The sequence below is a fragment of the Hypanus sabinus genome, chromosome 3, assembly GCF_030144855.1.
Source record: "Hypanus sabinus isolate sHypSab1 chromosome 3, sHypSab1.hap1, whole genome shotgun sequence".
Taxonomy (NCBI): Eukaryota; Metazoa; Chordata; class Chondrichthyes; order Myliobatiformes; family Dasyatidae; genus Hypanus; species Hypanus sabinus.
In genome coordinates, this window is record NC_082708.1 from 9,713,264 (window position 1) to 9,732,152 (window position 18,889).

Consider the following 18,889-nt stretch of genomic DNA (forward strand, 5'->3'; position numbering starts at 1 on the left):
CGAGAAGTGAAATTCATGTGAACAAAAGAATCTGGAATTTATAGAAGTTCATAGCAATAACCACAGAACTGGCGGATCATTGCAAAAGCAGATCTGATTCACTAACATCCTTCAGGGATTAGATCAAATTTTAGCTGTATTAGTCACATGTACATTGAAACATGGAAACATGCAGTAAAATGATGCATTTGCACCAGTGACCAGCACAGTCCCGAGGAGTGTGCTGGCCAGCCTGCAGTTGTTGCCAGGCATCTGGGGGGACCTCTTTGGACCACCTATCAATCTTCTCAGGTTCAGCAGATTTGTGAGAAGACACCTGCCTTCGCTCATCGCCACCATAGCATACCGATGACTTACTAACCCTAACCCCTACATCTTTGGAATGTGGGAGGAAACCAGAGCACCTAGAAGACAGCCACACTGTCATAGGCAGAACGCACAAAGTCCTTATAGACAGCCACAGGAATCAGACCCATAGTTGAGATTGCTGGTACTATAAAGAGATTGTGCTTACTGCTATTCCACTGAGGCACCCTGGGATAGGAATCAGCCATCTTTAACCAGTCAAGCCAGCATGTGACTCCACATCTAACAATGTGCATTGGCTTATAATTGCCCCCTGTAGTGGTCCAGCAAGTCATTCCACTTTAGGGACAATATACACTCAGTGGCCACTTTATTAGGTACCTCCAGTAGCTGCTAAGGTGGCCACTAAGTGTATGTTGATGGTCTTCTGCTGCTGTAGCCCATCCACTTCAAGGTTCAACATGTTGTCTGTTCAGAGATTCTCCTCTGCACACCACAGTTGTAACAAGTGGTTATTTGAGTTACTGTCACCTTCCTGTCGGATTGAACCAGTCAGGCCATTCTCCTCTGACCTCTCTCATTAACAAGGCATTTTTGCTGAGAAAACTGCTGCTCATTGGATGTTTTTTTTGGTACCATTTTCTGTAAACTCTACAATAGACTTTGAGTGTGAAGATCCCAGGAGACCAACAGTTTCTGAGATACTCAAACCACCCCATCTGGCACGAAGAATCATTCCACTGTCAAAGTCACTTAGATCACGTTTCGTCCCCAATCTGATGTTTGGTCTGAACAGCAACTGAACCTCTTGACCATGACTGCATACTCTTATGCATCAAGTTGCTGCCACATGATTGGCTAATATGATACTTGTATTAACGAGCAGATACACAAATGTATCTAATAAAATGGCCACTGAGTGTAAGTTTTGTAGCAACTGATATTCTCGCCATTGACACCACATCCTGTGGGTGAAATAGAAATTGCAAGGCCCACAAAAATCTCAGTGAATCAGAGGAATTAAATCCTCACACAATTTCCTTTAAAGTTCATGAGTCAGAATCAGAATTTGATTTATTATTGCTGATGTATGTCTTGGGGAGAAGGTAGGAGAATGAGAGGGATAATAAATCAGCGATCAGCAGTCTCAATGGGCCGAATGGCCTGAATCCCCCCCATGTCTGATGCTCTATTTGCAGTCACATTACATAAAAACAGATTATGGGTGGCACAGTAGATAGTGGTTAGTGTAACTCTCATTACAGCACCAGCAACCCGGCACAGTCCCCATGACTGTCTGTAAGGAGGTTTTATGTTCTCCATGTGACACAAGGGATTCCTCTGGTCAGAAACTGGGAAGGGATAGGTAGAAAAGGTAAAGGAGGAATATGGTAGGAGAGGAGAGTGGACCATGGAAGAAAGGGAAGGAAATCGGCCCCCAGAGAGAGGAGTTGGGCAGGTGAGGAGAAGAGAATGGTTAAGAGGGAAGACAGAAAAGAGAATGGAAAAAGGAGAGGGGAGAAATGACCAAAAGTTGAAGAAATAGATGTTCGTACCATCAGGTTTGAGGCTACCCAGATGGAATAAGAGGTGTTGCTCCTCCAACCTAACTTTGGTCTCATCATAGCAATAGAGGAGGTCATGGCCAGACACATCAGAATGGGAATTGAATGAAATGGGTAGCCAGCAGGAGGTCCTGCCTTATTCTGTATTCTGGTACTATTTTCCCTTGTACCATCTCAGTGCAGTGATGTGATGATATGGTAAGGATGGCATGTGAAACAAACATTCTCACTGTCATTCAGTACCTGTGTCAGAGGTAAAACAATTTAATTCTAACGTGCCTTTTAAATGTTGTTGTTGTACCCACCTCAATCCCTTCTCCTGGTAGCTCATTCCTTATCCACATTACCATGTGAAGAAGTTGCCTCTCTTTCCCCCTCCCTGTAAGCATTTGCCCCCCCTAGGTTTTTTTAATCCCTTCTCCCTGTGAAAAACACTGTGTGCATCCACCCTATCTATGCCCCTATGATTTTATACATCATTATATCACCCTCCTAAACTCCAAGGAATAAAGTCCTAGCCTCCTCAACCTCTTCCTATAACTTAGGCTTTCAAATCATGGCAATATTTTTATAAGCACAAGAGATTCTGCAGGTGCTGGAAATCCAGAGCAACACAAAATGCTGGAGGAACTCAGCAGGTCAGGCAGCATCTATGGAGATGAATAAACTGTTGATGTTTAGGACCAAGACCCTTCTTCAGGACTGGAAAGGGGAAGATGCCAGAATAAGAAGGTAGGGAGTGGGGAAGGAGAATAGCTAGAAGGTGATAGGTGAAGCCAGGTGGGTAGGAAAGGTAAAGGGCTCGAGAGGAAGGAATCTGATAGGAGAAGAGAATGGGCTATAGGAGAAAGGGAAGGAGGAGGAGACCCAGGGAGAAGTGATAGACAGGTGAGAAGAGGTAAGAGGCCAGAGTGGGGAATAGAAGAAGGGGGGTGGGAAGACGTTTTTACTGGAAAGAGAAATCAATATTTACACCACCAGAATGGAGGCTACCCAGATGGAATATAAAGTGTTGCTCCTCCACCCTGAGGGTGGCCTCATCATGGCACAAGAAGAGCCTTGGAACAATGTGTTGGAACTTTTTCTAACTTAATGACATCTTTCCTTTACCAAGGTAACCAAAACAGTGCACGATACTCTTGTAACCTCACCAACATCGTGTGCAACTTCACTCTGTCCCAACTCCTATTCTCAGCGCTCAGACTGATGAAGGCCAGCATGCCAAATGATCTCTTCTCCACCTTTTCTCCCTACGATGCTGCTTCAGAATCAGAATGAGGACAGGAGTGAGATAGACTGGCTAGTTGAGTGGTGTCCCAACAACAGCTTTACTGCTATTGATGTTTATTCAATGTCATTAAGACGAAGGAATTGATTGTGGACTTCAGAGAAGGAAAATCAAAAGGACACACACCAGTCCTCATTGAGAGGTCAGCAGCAGAAAGGGTGAGCAGTTTTAAGTTCATGGGTGTCAACATCTCTGAAAGTCTATCCTAGTCCCAACATATTGATGCAATTACAAAGAAGGCATATCAGTGGACACACACTCAGTGGCCACAAACCTGTACACCTGCTCGTTAATGCAAATATCCAATTGGCCAATCATAAGGCAGCAAACCACTCCATAAAAGCATTCGGACATGGTCAAGTTGTTGCTCAGACCAAACATCAGAATGGGGAAGAAGTGTGATCTCAGTGGCTTTGATTGTGAAATCATTGCTAGAAACCTGATTCTGGTTCTGAGTCTTTATAGACAATAGACAATAGGTGCAGAAGTAGACCATTCGGCCCTTCGAGCCTGCACCGCCATTTTGAGATCATGGCTGATCATCTACTATCAATACCCAGTTCCTGCCTTGTCCCCATATCCCTTGATTCCCCTATCCATAAGATACCTATCTAGCTCCTTCTTGAAAGCATCCAGAGAATTGGCCTCCACTGCCTTCCGAGGCAGTGCATTCCAGACCCCCACAACTCTCTGGGAGAAGAAGTTTTTCCTTTTTCCTTATGATTAAGCAAGCCTTCATAGCTCAGGGTCGACCATGGATGTTATGTCCTAGCTGTCTAGAAACACAAGCCTGGGCAGTACGATATGCAGAGCAAGCTATTGTCCATGAAGCAAGCTCCCCCTCTCCATGCAGCTGATGAATGGATAGATATTCAGCAGGTCAGGCAGCATCTATGGAGAGGAATAAAAAGTCAATGTTTCAGGACAAGATGCTTTCAGGGTCCACAAATGCTAGCTAACCTGCTGAGTTCCTCCAGCATTTTGTTCGTGTGTTGCTTTGAATTTTCAGTATTTGCAGATTCTGTAAACCTTAAGTAACACACACACAAAATGCTGGAAGAACTTAGCAAGGCAGACAGCGTCTACGGAGAGGAATAAACAGTTGATGTTTTGGAGCAAGAAGAGTCACTTGATAAGCAAGGTCTCAGCTTGAAATATCAACTCTGCATTCCCCTCCAGGGATGCTGCCTAACTTGCTGAATTCCTCCAGCACTTTGAGTGTGCTGCTCATTTTAAATGAATTCCCCTGTTGTCAGGTACATGTCCCACCCTCAAGGAGGTGTTGAGAGGGTGTTGAGAGCTTTGTATGTGCTGTGTTTTGCACCTTGGCCCCAGAGGAATGGTGTTTCATTTGGTTGCATACATGTGTATGGTTGAATAACGATCAGTGAGTTAGTTAGTTAGAGCTATATTGTCATTGCTGAGGACAAGGAGGTACATGTTCATAGAATCGCTACTGAGGCCACTCACCCCATCTGTGGTCATCTTGAAGGTAGCTGTTGAGGACTGGTTGCAGGTAAGACATAGGGGAGGAATTTAGGCCATTCAGCTCATCAAATCTGCTCCACCATTCCATCATGGCTGACTTATTATCCCTCTCAACACCATTCTTCTGCCTTCTCCACATATCCTTTTACACACTTACCTATCAACCTCTGTTTTAAATACCACAATGACTTGGCCTCCATTGCTGTCTGTGGCAATGAATTCCATAGATTCACCACCCTCTGGTTAAATAAATTCCTCCAGGGCAGGTCAGTGGGAAATAGAGTCATCGAATAATCGGACACTACAGCACAGAAACAGGTCATTTGGCCCACCTAGTCCATGCCAAACAATCTACCTAGTCCCATTGACTTGTCATTGGACCATAACCCTCCATACGCTTCCCATCCATGTACCTATACAAATTTCTCTTAAATGCTGCAATTGAACCCTCTCCCACCACTTCCGCTGGGAGCTCGTTCCACACTCTCACTGAATGAAGAAGCTCCCCCTCCTGTTCCCCTTACACATTTCACCTTTTATCCTTAACCCATGACCTCGTTGCAGTCTCACCCAACCTTAGTGGGAAAATGCTGCTTGCATTTACATTATCAATGCCCCTTGTAACTTTGTATACAGTACCTCAATCAATTCTTCTCTCATCTTCCTATACTAGGGAATAAGGGGTTTTCACCAAAAGAATTGCTTGGAGTTGGGCTGGAAGGAGAAAAAGGAGATTATATACAGAACTATATATAGATTTATTCACCTCATTCCATTTCATTTACATATCAACAAAGAATTACATCAGTCGGCTAAGCTTTTACATGGTGTACAAACATTTTGTTGACTCGCTGCCTGTGTGCCAGGCAACAGCCGAGAAGTGTGGCAAACCCCAAGAGCGCAGTCACTAAGATGAGCATTAAGATGCCCCAGTTTGTCCAGTCCAGTGGCAGCTCCTGGCAGAGACCGGGCTGAGCGGTGAACAGGTGCGCCTGCGAGTGCCCGTTGACGGTTGGGTAATAGCACAAGACCGAGCACTTGTCCAGCACGTCGACCTGGGCCAGCCACCTGACCCAGGTGGCCTGGCAGCAGTTGAACGGGTTCCCCGAGAGCTGCAAGGTCCTCAGCGTCCCGTTCAGCACCTCCATGGACGTCTCTTGCAAGCTGTCCAACGTGTTGTTGCGCAAGTCCACGTGCTCCAAAGAGAGGTTCCTGGTGGTGACCAGGAACTCCCTCAGGCGGTTGTTGGACACATCCAGCGTTCTGAGGTTGTTAAAGTGCGACAGGTTCATGCTGAGTGAAGAGAGACCATTGCCTCCCAAGGACAAGTACGTCAGGGGAAATTCCAAACCAGAAAATCCCTCAGGGTGGATATGGATCCCAGGATTCAGAGACAGATCTAACTCGGAAAGAGGAGTCTGATGAAATGCGTGAGGTGGCAAATATTTAATGTTGTTGTTGTGCAGATATAAATACCGAAGCGTTGTGATCTCAGAGAAGAACATGCAGTCATCGGTGGGGCTTTCATACCTGGGAATCCCCTGACACACACTGATATTGTTGTTTTGAAGGCTAAGGATCTGGATGCTGGAGAGGCTGCTAAAGATATTGGAAGGAAGACTTTGAAGGTAGTTGTCCTGAAGGTAGAGGTATTTCAGATGGTGGAAGCCTCTGCTGGAGAGCAAGAGGTTCTGCAGGGCATTGGAGCTCAGGTCCAGTCTCACCAGAGAGTTCAATACATTCATCTCATCTACCACAAAGCTTTGGAGGCAGTTCTTGCTCAGGTTGAGGAACCTCAGGGACTTCATACTCCGGAAGAGATCCCACGGGATGGAGGTTATCTCATTGTAGCTCAGGTCCAGGTATACCAGATCGGACAGGTGAGCAGTTGGGGTGGTCCAGCTTTGGTTAGCCTTGGCATTGTGGTCCAGCCTCTCTGCTAGATGGTTCATCCTGTGACTAACGGCGTCTAGGGAAAACCCTTGGATGCAATTGCGTGACAGGTCGAGGTGCCTGAGGTGGTTTTTCTTGGGGAAGGTGGGAAAATAGGGCAGGTTGTTATCGCTGAGGTCCAGCCACCGAAGTTGATACTCTACACCAGGTTCCTTCATGGTGAAAAGCTCGATGCTGTTTCTACTCAAGTTCAAGACTTGAAGGTTTTTGAGGTCGAACTCGGTGATGCAGGGGATGGAGTTCATGGCGAGATCGAGGGCAACCAGATTGGAAAGTGACTGAAACGCCCCCGATTCTATCTTGATGATGATGTTGTGCTGTAAGTTTATATGTTTCAGCAACGGGTTCCCTTGAAACGTATGGTCTGAGAGTTTGGTGATGCTGTTCCTGGCCAAGGATACCTGCTCAAGCGAAGGTGCCTCCTTTAGGAAACCCTCGACAACACCAGTGTACAAACTGTTTCCAGACAAGTCCAGCCTTTCAACATGCGGCAGTCTCCCAAGTCCATCTTTGCTCAGGTCCAAGAGGTTGTTTGCAAGGTTAAGCTCCTTAAGGTGTAGTAGAGAGGCAAATGATCCAGGCTCAATAAACTCCAGTTCGTTGGACTCCAAGTCCAGGTGCTGGATGGAGGGGTACTGAGTCAAATTGTGCAAGGTTAGCATTTGGATGTGGTTAACAGATAAATCCAGCTTCCATATGTCTTGAGGCAGGTCCAGAGGGATTGCGTTAAGGGACTTATTCTGACATCGTGCTTCCGACTCTATCTAAAATTAAAAAGGAAAATTGAGTACAATTTGCATTTTATTAGATTACATTTATAAACAAAATTAAAAATTCCTTGGCATGCTCCCCCACCCATCTTTCTTCTCTTTAGTCCTCTGCTGTGTGGGCAGCATGATAACATAGCATTTGGTGTAAAGGCTTCAAAGTGCCAGTGATAGTGACCGGGGTTCAATTCCCACCGCTGTCTGTAAGCAGTTTGTATGTTCTCCCCATCACCGGTGACGAAGTGGGTTTCTTCCTGGTGCTCCGGTTTTCTCCCACATTCCAAAGATGTATGGTCATGGCTAGGGTGAATAAGTTGTGGGCATTCTACGTTGGTTCTGAAAGTGTGGTGACAAAATCTTTAATTTTGTCTGATCCTGCTGCCAACCACCGGCAACAGGATTAGACATTCTACCTTCTCCGCTGAACTCTTGGAGGAATGCAATGGGCAAAGAGCCACTGGTGGGAGGAAAGGAACTGGTGATGCATCAAGTTCCAAGTCCATCCTTGCTCAGCCTTGGGATGCTGACAATTCTTTAATTGCCACAGATGCTGCTTGACCGCAGTGAAGGAGAATGAGGGGAGATTTGATGGAGGAAATTGTACGTGGCTTGTCAGCAGTGTCAACAGAGCTTTACCAAGAGGGATTTCTCACAGGTCGGTGGTGGTTATTTAAAAAGGGAGCTTCGAGAGCATTTGTCCATTGTATGTGGCCCATCAGCAGCTACAACTGGAGCACCAATTGTGAGTTAGATAGCAGGGAAGGTTCGGGCATAAAAGGGAGACACTGCCTAGCGGAGCGGTCATCGATGGAGTGGTCTGAGGCAGAGTGGTAGGGCTTTGGCTCATTTGGGCTTCAGCGAGGCAAGTGGACTTCATTTTCTTTTCTTTCCATTTTTGTTTAGTAGAATTCAGAGCATGTCTGTAGGGTTAGTACTTCGCTCTGGGTGTGGGAATCCTGGGAATCTTCCGGTCTCCCAGGTGGCCACATCTGCGCCAGGTGCACCGAGATGCAGCTCCTGAGAGACCGTGTTAGGGATCTGGAGCTGCGGCTTGATGACCTGCAACTTATTAGGGAAAGCGAGCAGGAGATAGACAGGAGCTACAGGGAATTAGTCGCCCCGAGGCTGCAGGAGTTAGATAAGTGGGTGACTGTCAGGGAAGGGATGGGAAGAGCTTTCGAAGGGGGTGACCTGGCAGAGGACGATCATGGCGATCAGGTCTCTGGCACTGAGCCTAGTTCCGTGGTGCAAAAAGGAGAGAAGAAGATGAGGAATGCGGTAGTCACAGGGGATTCCATAGTGAGGGGAACAGACAGGAGGTTCTGTCAAATGATAGAGATACCTGAATGTGCATTGCCTCCCAGGTGCCAGGGTACAGGCTGTCTCAGATCAGGTGCAGCTTTTTCTGAAGGGAGAGGTTGAACAGCTAGAAGTCTCGGTACACGTTGGTACCAATGACATAGGTAGGAAAAGGGAGGAGGTCCTGAAGAGAGAATTCAGGGAGTTGGGTAGGAAGCTGGAAAACAGGACCTCCAGGGTAGTAATCTCATGATTGCTACCTGTGCCATGTGCTAATAAGCACAATAATAGCATATCAGGCCTATTAATGTGTGGCTGAGAGACTGCTGAAGGGGGCAGGGTTCCTGGATCACTGGGGCATCTTCTGGGGGAGGTATGATTTGTACAAAAAGGACAGGTTACACCTGAACCCAAAGGGGTCCAATATCCTAACAGGCAGGTTTAATAGAGCTGTTAGGGAAGGTTTCAATTAATTTGGCAGGGGGCTGGGAACTGGAGTGATAGGCTGAGGAAGAGTAAAATGGGAAGGGTAAAAGGACCCTAATGGCAGTTGTATATAGGCCTCCAAATAGCAGCTGGGATGTGGATTACAAATTACAGCAGGAGATAGAAAAGGCGTGTCAGAAGGGCAATGTCATGATAATCGTTGATAACGTGAAAGTGGATTGAGAAACCTAGGCCAGCACTGTACCTCAAGACAGAGAGTTTGTAGAATGTCTAAGGGATGGCTTTTCAGAATAGCTTGTTGTTGAGCCCACTAAAGGGGTCGGCTGTGCTGGCATTCATTTCTAGATGTAGAGAAGATAGGACCGGGGATATGATGTTCAGGCTCTGTAAGGCACTCGTGAGACCACACTTGGAATATTGTGTGCAGTTTTGGGCTCTTTATTTTAGAAAAGATATACTGACATTGGAGAGGGTTCAGAGAAGATTCACGAGGATGATTCCAGGAATGAAAGGGTTACCTGTACGAGGAACGTCTGGCGTTCAGGAGAATGTGGCGGGATTCCAAATATTAAAAGGCCTGAACAGATTAGATATGACAAAGTTATTTCCCATGGTAGGGGAGTCTAGGACAACAGGACATGACTTCAAGATTGAAGGTGTCCATTTAGAACAGAGATGTGGACAAAATTACTTTAGTCAGAGGTTGGTAAATCTGTGGAATTTGTTGCTACGAGCAGCTGTGGAGGCCAAGTCATTGGGTGTACTTAAGGCAGAGATAGATAGGTTCTTGATTAACCAGGGCATCAAAGGGTTTGGGGAAAGGTAGGGAAGTGAGGATGACTGGAAGAACTGGATCAGCCCATGATTGAATGGCGGAGCAGACTCAATGGACCAAATGACCTTCTTCTGCTCCTCTATCTTATGGTCTTATAGGAATACAAAATTTTAAGGGGCATAGATAGTGTTAATGCAAGCCAAGTTCTAGTCTCACCCACTGAGGTTATATAGTATATGAATGAGACATTGGTGAGTTCTGCTCACTTACCTGCAGGTAAGAGACCAATAAGATTGGAAGGCTACAGACAAAATTTACAAGGATGTGTCTGGGATCTGGAGCAGCAGCTGGATGACCTCTGGCTTGTAATAGAAAGTGAAGAGGTAATTAATTTGATTTACAGGGAAGTAGTCACCCTGAAGCTGCAGGAGGCTAGTGGCTGGGTGAATGCCAGGAGAAATGGAAATGTGATTAGGCAGTTAGCGCAGAGCAGCCCTGTGGCCATATCCCACAATAATGAGAACCCATGGTATTACTAACATGGTTAGAACATTGGCTGATTGGTAGGAGGCAGTGAGTGGGAATAAAAGGATCCTTTTCTGGTTTGCTGCCAGGGACTAGTGGTGTTCCACAGGGGTCAGTGTTGGGACCACTTATTTTTATGCTGTATATAAATGATTTAGATGATGGAATAGATGGCTTTGTTGCCAATTTGCAGATAACACGAAGATTGATGGAGGGGTAGGTAGTATTGAGGAAACAGGAAGGCTGTAAAAGGACTTAGACAGATTAGGAGAATGGGCAAGAAAGTGGCAAATGAAAAACAAGGCTGGAAAATGCATGGTCATACACTTTGGTAGTGGAAATAAATGTGCAGATCATTTTCTAAACAGGGTGGAAATCCAAAAGTCTGAGATGCAAAGGGATTTGGGAGTCTTTGTGCAGAACACCCTCAAGGTTAACTTGCAGGTTGAGTCAGTGGTGAAGAAGGCAAATACAATGTTAGCATTCATTTCAATAAGTCTAGAATACAATAGCAGGGATGTGATGCTGAAGCTCTATAGGCACTGGTGAAGCCTCACCTTGAGTATTGTGAACAGTTTTGGCCTCCTCATCTAAGAACAGATGCGCTGGCATTGGAGAGGGTTCAGAGGAGGTTCACAAGGATGATTCCAGGAATGAAAGGGTTATCATATGAGGGACGTTTGATGCTTCTGGGTCTGTACTCACTGGAAGTTAGGAGGGATTTCATTGAAACCTTTTGAACGTTGAAAGGCCAAGACAAGGTAAAGGTGGAAAGGATGTTTCCCATGGTGGGGGAATCTAGGACATGAGGGCACAGCCTCAGAATAGAGGGGCATTCATTTAAAACAGAGATATGGAGAAATTTCTTTAGCCAGAGGGTGGTGAATTTGTTGAATTTATACCACAGGCCACAGTGGAGGCCAGGTCATTGGGTGTATTTAAGGCAGAGCTTGATAGGTTCTTGATTGGACATGGCTTCAAAGGTTACGGGGAGAAGGCAGGGGAGTGATGCTGAGGAGGGGAATAAAGTATCAGCCATGATTGAATGGCGGAGCAGACTTGACCGAATTCTACTCCTATGTCTTATGATCTTATGGACTTGAGGACCTGAGGTATAGGGAAAGGTTGAGTACATTAGGACTTAATTTCCTGTAGCGTAGGAGAATGAGGGGGGATTAGAGGGTAAATACAAGCAGGCTTTTTCCACTGAGGTTGGGTGAGTCAAGGGTGAAAGGTGAAATATTTAGGGGGAACTTTATCACTTATCGGATGTTTTGAGTGTGGAACGAGCTGCCAGCGGAAATGTTGGATTTATGTTCAATTGTAATATGTAAGTGAAGTTTGGGTAGGTAAGTGGATTGGAGAGGTATGGAGAACTATAGTCCAGGTGTGGGTAGATGGGACTAGGCAGAATAATATTTTGGCATGAACTAGATGGGCCAAAGGGCCTATTTCTATGCTGTAATGCTCTATGACTCTAAGCAATGCAAATCATTCTTGGCAGAGTGATGCATGTCTTAGATGCGTAGGGCAACCTAAACACTAAAGCAATAACATCCTCCTGTAATTATTTGTGGTGTCACCACAGAGAAACAACTCTGTATTGTTATCCTGGCATTTTCACATTGTTGCTCAATGCTCTGCCCGCACTCTGCTTCTTTATACAGTTGTAATTGCAAGTTAAGCTTTACTTGATGGCTTTGTGGCAAAGTTTGCAAACGATACAGAGACAGGTGGAGGTGCTTGTAGTGTTGAAGAAGCTGGGTGTCTGCAGAAGGAGAATGGTCAAAGAAATGGCAGATGAAATACAGTGCAGGAAAGTGCATAGTAATGAAGTCTGGTAGAAAAATAAAGGGACAGACTATTTTCCAAATGGGGAGAAAATTCAGAATTCAGAGGTGCAAATGGACTGAAGGGTCCTTATGCAGTATTCCCTGAAGTTTAACTTGTAGGTTGAGTTGGGGGTAAGGAAGATAGATGCAATGTTAGCACTTATTTCAAGAGGACTAGATTATAAAAGCAAGGATGTAATGCTGAAGCTTTATAGGGCATTGGCCAGACCACAATTGGGGATTGTGAGCAGTTTTGGGCCCTTCATCTAAGGGAAGATGTGCTGGCATTGGAGAGGGTCTGGAGGAGGTTCACAAGAATGATTCCAGGAATGAAAGGGTTAGTTTATGAGGAGTGTTTGATTTCTCTGAGCCTGTACCTGCTGGAGTTTAGAAGAATAAGGGATGGGGCATGGGATCATTGAAACCTATCAAATATTGATAGAGTGAATGTGGAGAGGATGTTTCATATACTAGGGGAGTCTAGAACCAGAGTGCTCAGCCTCAGGATAGAGGAACACCCCTCTTGAACAGAGATGAGGATGAATTTCTTTAGCCAGAGGGTGGTGAATCTGTGAATTCAATGCCACAGACAGCTGTGGTGGCCAGATCATTCGGTATACTTAAAGCAAAGGTCGATAGGTTCCTGATTAATCAAGGTATCAAAGGTTACAGGAAGAAGACAAGTTGAGAAGGAAACTGAACTGGCCATGATGGAATGGTAGAGCAGACTCAAGGGGGTGAATAGTCTAATTCTGCTCCTATGTCTTAAGGTCTTTTATGGTCTTAATCAGGGTCATCCTTCTCTTCCTCTTTCATCAGCCCTTTGGGATGGGGGATGATTTAATTCTACTCTGTTTCTGTGGGATCTGAGGTGACTGATTCAGCCAGCGAGAGAAGTCACACTCTTGGAACCATACTGAGTTTCCCTGACATTTGACTAATTTGATTCAGATTCTGACTTATTTATCACATGTACATCTAAACGTGCAGTGAAGTGCATCATCTGAAGCAGTAATATTACCTCATTAAGTGTATTTAAGACTCAAATGGATAGATTTTTGATAAGTTGGGGACTCACTAGTAATTGGGGAAAAGCCAGGTGTTCAGATTTATTAGTCATATGTACATTGAAATTTACAGTGAGATGTCTCGTTTACAAATTACACAATATAGGGATGTGATGGGGGAAGCCCACAAGTGTTGTCACACATTCTGGTGCCAACACAACAAGTAACAAAGTTCAAAGTAAGTTTTAATATCAAAGTACATACAGTATATGTCACTATATACAACCCTGAAATTTATTTTCTTGTGGGCATACTTAACAAATCTATAGAATAATAACTATGACACAATCAATGAAAGACTGCCCAATTAGGGTGTTCAACCAGAGTGCAGAAGACAATAAACTTTGTGAATGCAAAAGAAGAAACAATAATAATAAATACATACACAATAACTATGAACAATATGAGATGAAGAGTCCTTGAAAGTGAGTGCATAAGTTGTGGGAACAGTTCAGAGACAGGGTGAGTGAAGTTGAGTGAAGTTACCTCTTTGGTTCAAGAGCCTGATGGTTGAGGGGTAGTTACTGTCCTGAACCTTGTGGTGTGAGTCACGAGGATCAACAAAGCAACAAGAGCAATTTTCCCTGTTGTAATGTCTGTAATAAAAGCTTCTAACAGCTCTCTTATGACAGATTCTGGAAGATTGGCAGCATCACAATCAAGAGTCATGAATCTAGCTTGCATTATTCAGAACAGTGGAAGGTAATTTCATTCATCCTGCCATTCTTTTAGATCTGGCTTCAGAACTGCATTTCAGAGGCACAACTCTTCCACTCCATACGGCAATAAAAGGTCTTGATGCATGAGCCAGTCCCAATTAGGGGACTGGAACTGGAGAAGGTCAGTAACTTAAAATTCCCTTGGAATTACCATATCAGAGGATCTATCCTAGGACCAGCATGTAAATGCATTTACAAAATAGGCACAACACTACGTCCACTTCCTTACAAGTCTGTGCAGACATGGCATGTCATCTATAACTTTGACAACCTTCTATAGATGCACAGTGGAAAGTATCTGGACTGGTTGCATCATGGACTGGTAAGGAAACACTAACGCCCAAGAATGGAAAAGCCCACAAAAGAGTTGAGAACACAACCCACCCCTCCCCACCGCTGAGCACATGAACAATGAGTGGCATCACAAGAAAGCAACATCCATCACCAAGTCCCCCACCATCCAGGCCATGCTCTCCTCGCACTGCTGCCATTGGGCGGAAGGTACAGGAGCCTTGGGTTCCACACCAGCAGGTTCAGAAACAGTTATTACCCTTCGACCATCAGCTCTTGAACCAGCGTGGATAGCCTCACTGACCTCAATACTGAACTGATCCCACAACCTATGGACTCATTTTCAGGGAGTCTGCAACTCATGTTTGAAGGATTATGCATGCATGCACCTACTCATTTATTGTTGTATTTGCAGAGTTTGTCTTCTTTTGCACATCGGTTGTTTTTTGGTCTTTGTGTGTAGTGTTTCATTGATTCTATTGTGTTTCTTTGTTCTACTGTGAATGTCTGTAAGAAAATGAGTCTCAGGGTAGTATATAGTGACACATATGTACTGATAATAAATACTCTGAACTTTTAAGTACTTTGAACTTTGAACTTCACTCACCTCAATGCTGAACTGACTCCACAATTTACCGACCACTTTCAAGAACGCTACAACTCATTTTCTCAGTATTATTTTTAAATTATTTTTATTTTTTAAATTATTCATTATTTTTTTAATATATATATATAAAAAATTCCTTATGTATACCCTTTATAAACTTGCAGCATTAGTAATTATTACTGGAGTACTATATACTCGTATGTTACTCAGTCCTATACAGTTCAATTTTTCTATTGTCTGTATTGCTGGTAATTTTTTAATATATATATACTCTGTATTTGCTATATATTCTCGTATACATTAACAAAAATACTGAACGAGTAATATTTATTCACATTTTTAATTTATTATTGACATGATTTGTCCTTTTTTTGCACATTTGTCTTTATTATACATAGAACATAGAAATCTACAGCACATTACAGGCTCTTCAGCCCACAATGTTGTGCTGACCATGTAACCTACTCTAGAAACCCTAGAATTTCCCCACCACATAGCCCACTATTTTTCTAGGTCCATGAGCCTTTGCTATGTATGTTTTTTCATTAACTCTAATGTATTTCTTTATTTTTGAGTAAATCCCACGAGAAAATGAATCTCAGGGTAGTATAATGTGACATATACGTACTTTGATAACAAATTTACTTTGAGCTTTGAAGTTTATGGGCAGGACAAGGGTGCAGCTGATGGATCTGCTGCCTCGTGGAGCCCCAGGCAGTCTGTGCAGAGTTCGTGCATTCTCCCTGTGACTGCATCGGGTTTCCTCTGGGTACCCCTGTTTCATCCCACATCCCAAGGATGTTTGAGTTCGTAGGTTAAATGGCCACTTTCAATTTTCTGAAATATGCAAGTGGGTGGAAGAATCTGGGAGTGGTTGTGGGAAGATGGGGAGGATAAAAAATGAGATTAAGTTAAATTTGTGGTTGGTGATCAGCATCATCTCAGTGGGCTGACAGGACTGCTTCTGTGCTGTATCTCTCTATAACTTGGTGATTTTATGATTCTAATAATATATAGGAGCAGAATTGGGCCATTTAACCCATCAAGTCTGCTCCGCAATTTCATCATGGCTGATCCATTTCCCTCTCAGCCCCAATCTCCTCCCTTCTCTCCATATCCCTTCATACTCTGACTAATTAAGAATCAATTAGCCTCTGCCTTAAATATACTCAATGACTTGGCCTCCACGGCCACCTGTGGCAGCCATTTCCACAGATTCACCACTCTCTGGCTAAAGAAATTCCTCCTCATCTCTGTTCTAAATGGACATCCCTCTATTCGGAGGCTGTGTCCTCCGGTCTTAGATTCTCCCACCATAGCAAACATCCTCTCCCCATCCACTCTATTGAGCTTTTCAATATCTGACAGGTTTCATCAAGATCCTCCTTCATTCTTCTGAATTCCAGTGAGTACAGGGCCAGAGCCATCAAACACTCCTCAAATGATAAGCTTTCAATCCCAGAATCATTCTCGTGAACCTCCTTTGAACTCTCTCCAATGTCAGCACATCCTTTCTTAGATAGGGTGTCCAAATGCACACAATACTCCAAGTGAGGCCTCACCAGTGCTTTGTAAAGTCTGAATATTACATCCTTGCTTTTATATTATAGTTTGTGTATATATGAAAGGCAGCTCGAGCAACCTTTGTAATTGTGATTAAGTTCCTAGGTACTGTTTTAAAAAACGTGTTTCTCCAGCACTTTCTGGATTTACAGGACATTCTCAGGACAGTAGAGATCTAGAAAAGCTGATCTTATTATTTGTGGACTGCACTCTGTAACAGAAAGGCCCAATGCAGGCTTGATGGACAATATATCATCTTCCAACTCTGCATGTTACATGCAACGAGACCTGGGTGTCATTGTACACCAGTCATTGAAGGTGGGCATGCAGGTACAGCAGGCAGTGAAAAGGGCAAATGGTATGTTGGCATTCATAGCAAAAGGATTTGAGTACAGGAGCAGGGAGGTTCTACTGCAGTTGTACAAGGCCTTGGTGAGACCGCACCTGGAGTATTGTGCGCAGTTTTGGTCCTCTAAACTGAGGAAAGACATTCTTGCCATAGAGTGAGTACAGAGAAAGTTCACCAGATTGATTCCTGGAATGGCTGGACTTTCATATGACTAGGCTTATACTCACTGGAATTTAGAAGATTTAGGGGGGGATCTTATTGAAACATATAAAATTCTAAAGGGATTGGACAGGCTAGATGTAGGAAGATTGTTTCCGATGTTGGGGAAGTCCAGAACGAGGGGTCACAGTTTAAGGATAAAGCGGAAGCCTTTTAGGACTGTGATGAGGAAAAACTTCTTCACACAGAGAGTGGTGAATCTGTGGAATTCTCTGCCACAGGAAACAGTTGAGGCCGGTTCATTGGCTATATTTAAGAGGAAGTTAGATATGGCCCTTGTGGCTAAAGGAATCAGGGGGTATGGAGAGAAAGCAGGTACAGGGTTCTGAGTTGGATGATCAGCCATGATCATACTGAATCACGGTGCAGGCTTGAAGGGCTGAATGGCCTACTCCTGCACCTATTTTCTATGTTTCTATAAACATTAGAAAGTCTGCAGATGCTCAAAATCCAAAGCAACGCCCACACACACAATGCTGGAGGAACTCAGAAAGTCAGGCAGCATCTACAGGAATGAATAAACATTCGACGTTTCAGGCTGAGGCCCTTCATCAGGACTGGAAAGGAAAGGGGAAGACACTTGAATAAAAATATGGGGGAAAAGGAAGGGGCATAGCTAGATGATAGGTGAAGCCGGTGGGTAAGGTAAAGGACTGGAGAGGAAGGAATCTCAGACATTCTTGCAAAAATACTTTTCAGGGAGGTAGCACCCTGCCCCCACACTATCATAACCCCCACCACTGGTCGACCTCCAAGGGTGTATGTAATGCTTTGTTCAGTGATTTTGTCTAATCTGTAAACCAAGTTGGGTGTATGCAGAAAATGTGACATTAAAATATGTACTTATATCATAGTATCATGGAGTCGTTTTTTTATTCCTTTACAACTTTAAGGGAGTTTGGGCTCATCACATAGGTCATCAATAGAGTAGCTCCTTAGCAGCCAGCCAGCTAGTTTAAATAACGTTAGATATGCTAATGAATGAGTGACACCTGTTAAACTCACCTCAACATGTCTTTTACATTTTAACCCACCATGGGCAATAGAAAAGTCACTGTTGCAAACAGTGCAGCGAGCAACGCTGTCGTTATTTTTGAGGTCAACTGTAAAGCCCGCCCACAGAGAAAACTGATAGGTCTACTTAGCACGAAGAGAGACCAATCAGGATGCTCCCTCTCACTCTTCCCCCTCCCCCTCCCCCTCTCTCCCCCCACTCTCTCTCCTCCGCTCCCTCTCCCTCTCAAAAAAATTGATTTCTGGGATATTGTATATAATTTGCGGGTGTCAGGGAGCCGCTATCAGTATGTGGGAGACTCCCGGAACTTCCGGGAGAGGTGGGATGTCTGGAATCTGATAGGAGAAGAGAGTGGACCATAGGGGAAAGGGAAGGAGGATGGGGTTGGTGCTGATAAGTAGGTGAGAAGAAGTAAGATGCCAGAGTGAGGAATAGAAGAAGAGGGGCGAGGGAGGGATTTTTTTTCACTAGAAAGAACACATACTGCTAAAACTAATCTTTCTTACAAAAACAGGACCTAAAGTGAGAGAGGGCTCCTACATTCTCACCCCGGTCGTGTAGCAGTTAGCACGCTGCAATTACAGCTCAGGTTGTCCGAGATCAGAATTCATTTCTGATGTCATCTGTATGGAGTCAGTACGTCGTCCCTGTGAGTATGCGAGTTTCCTCCAGGTGCTCTGGTTTCCTCCCACAGTCCAATGAAGGACTGGTTAGTAGGTTAATTGGTCATTGTAAATTGTCCTGTGATTAGATTAGGGTTAAATTGGGGGTCACTGGGCTGCACAGCACAATGGGCTGGAAGGGGCTATTGCAC

At 44.4% G+C, this 18,889-nt stretch overlaps 1 protein-coding gene across 21 annotated transcripts in view; it reads right to left on the reverse strand.

Annotated features, from left to right (window-relative positions):
- Nucleotides 1-5,392: 5,392 nt before the first annotated feature.
- The window catches only part of lrrc32 (leucine rich repeat containing 32), a 47,902-nt gene continuing 34,405 nt past the window's right edge, over nucleotides 5,393-18,889 (reverse strand). For 13 of the 21 annotated variants that reach the window (XM_059963699.1, XM_059963719.1, XM_059963714.1 and 10 more), the window contains exon 3: nucleotides 5,393-7,364. In XM_059963699.1, coding sequence (XP_059819682.1) covers nucleotides 5,460-7,364 — 1,905 coding nt within the window. In that variant the 3' untranslated portion in view covers nucleotides 5,393-5,459. Of the gene's footprint in view, nucleotides 7,365-15,557; nucleotides 15,794-18,889 lie in introns of all 21 variants that reach the window. The other 8 variants (XM_059963707.1, XM_059963701.1, XM_059963703.1 and 5 more) reach the window with 1 other exon arrangement.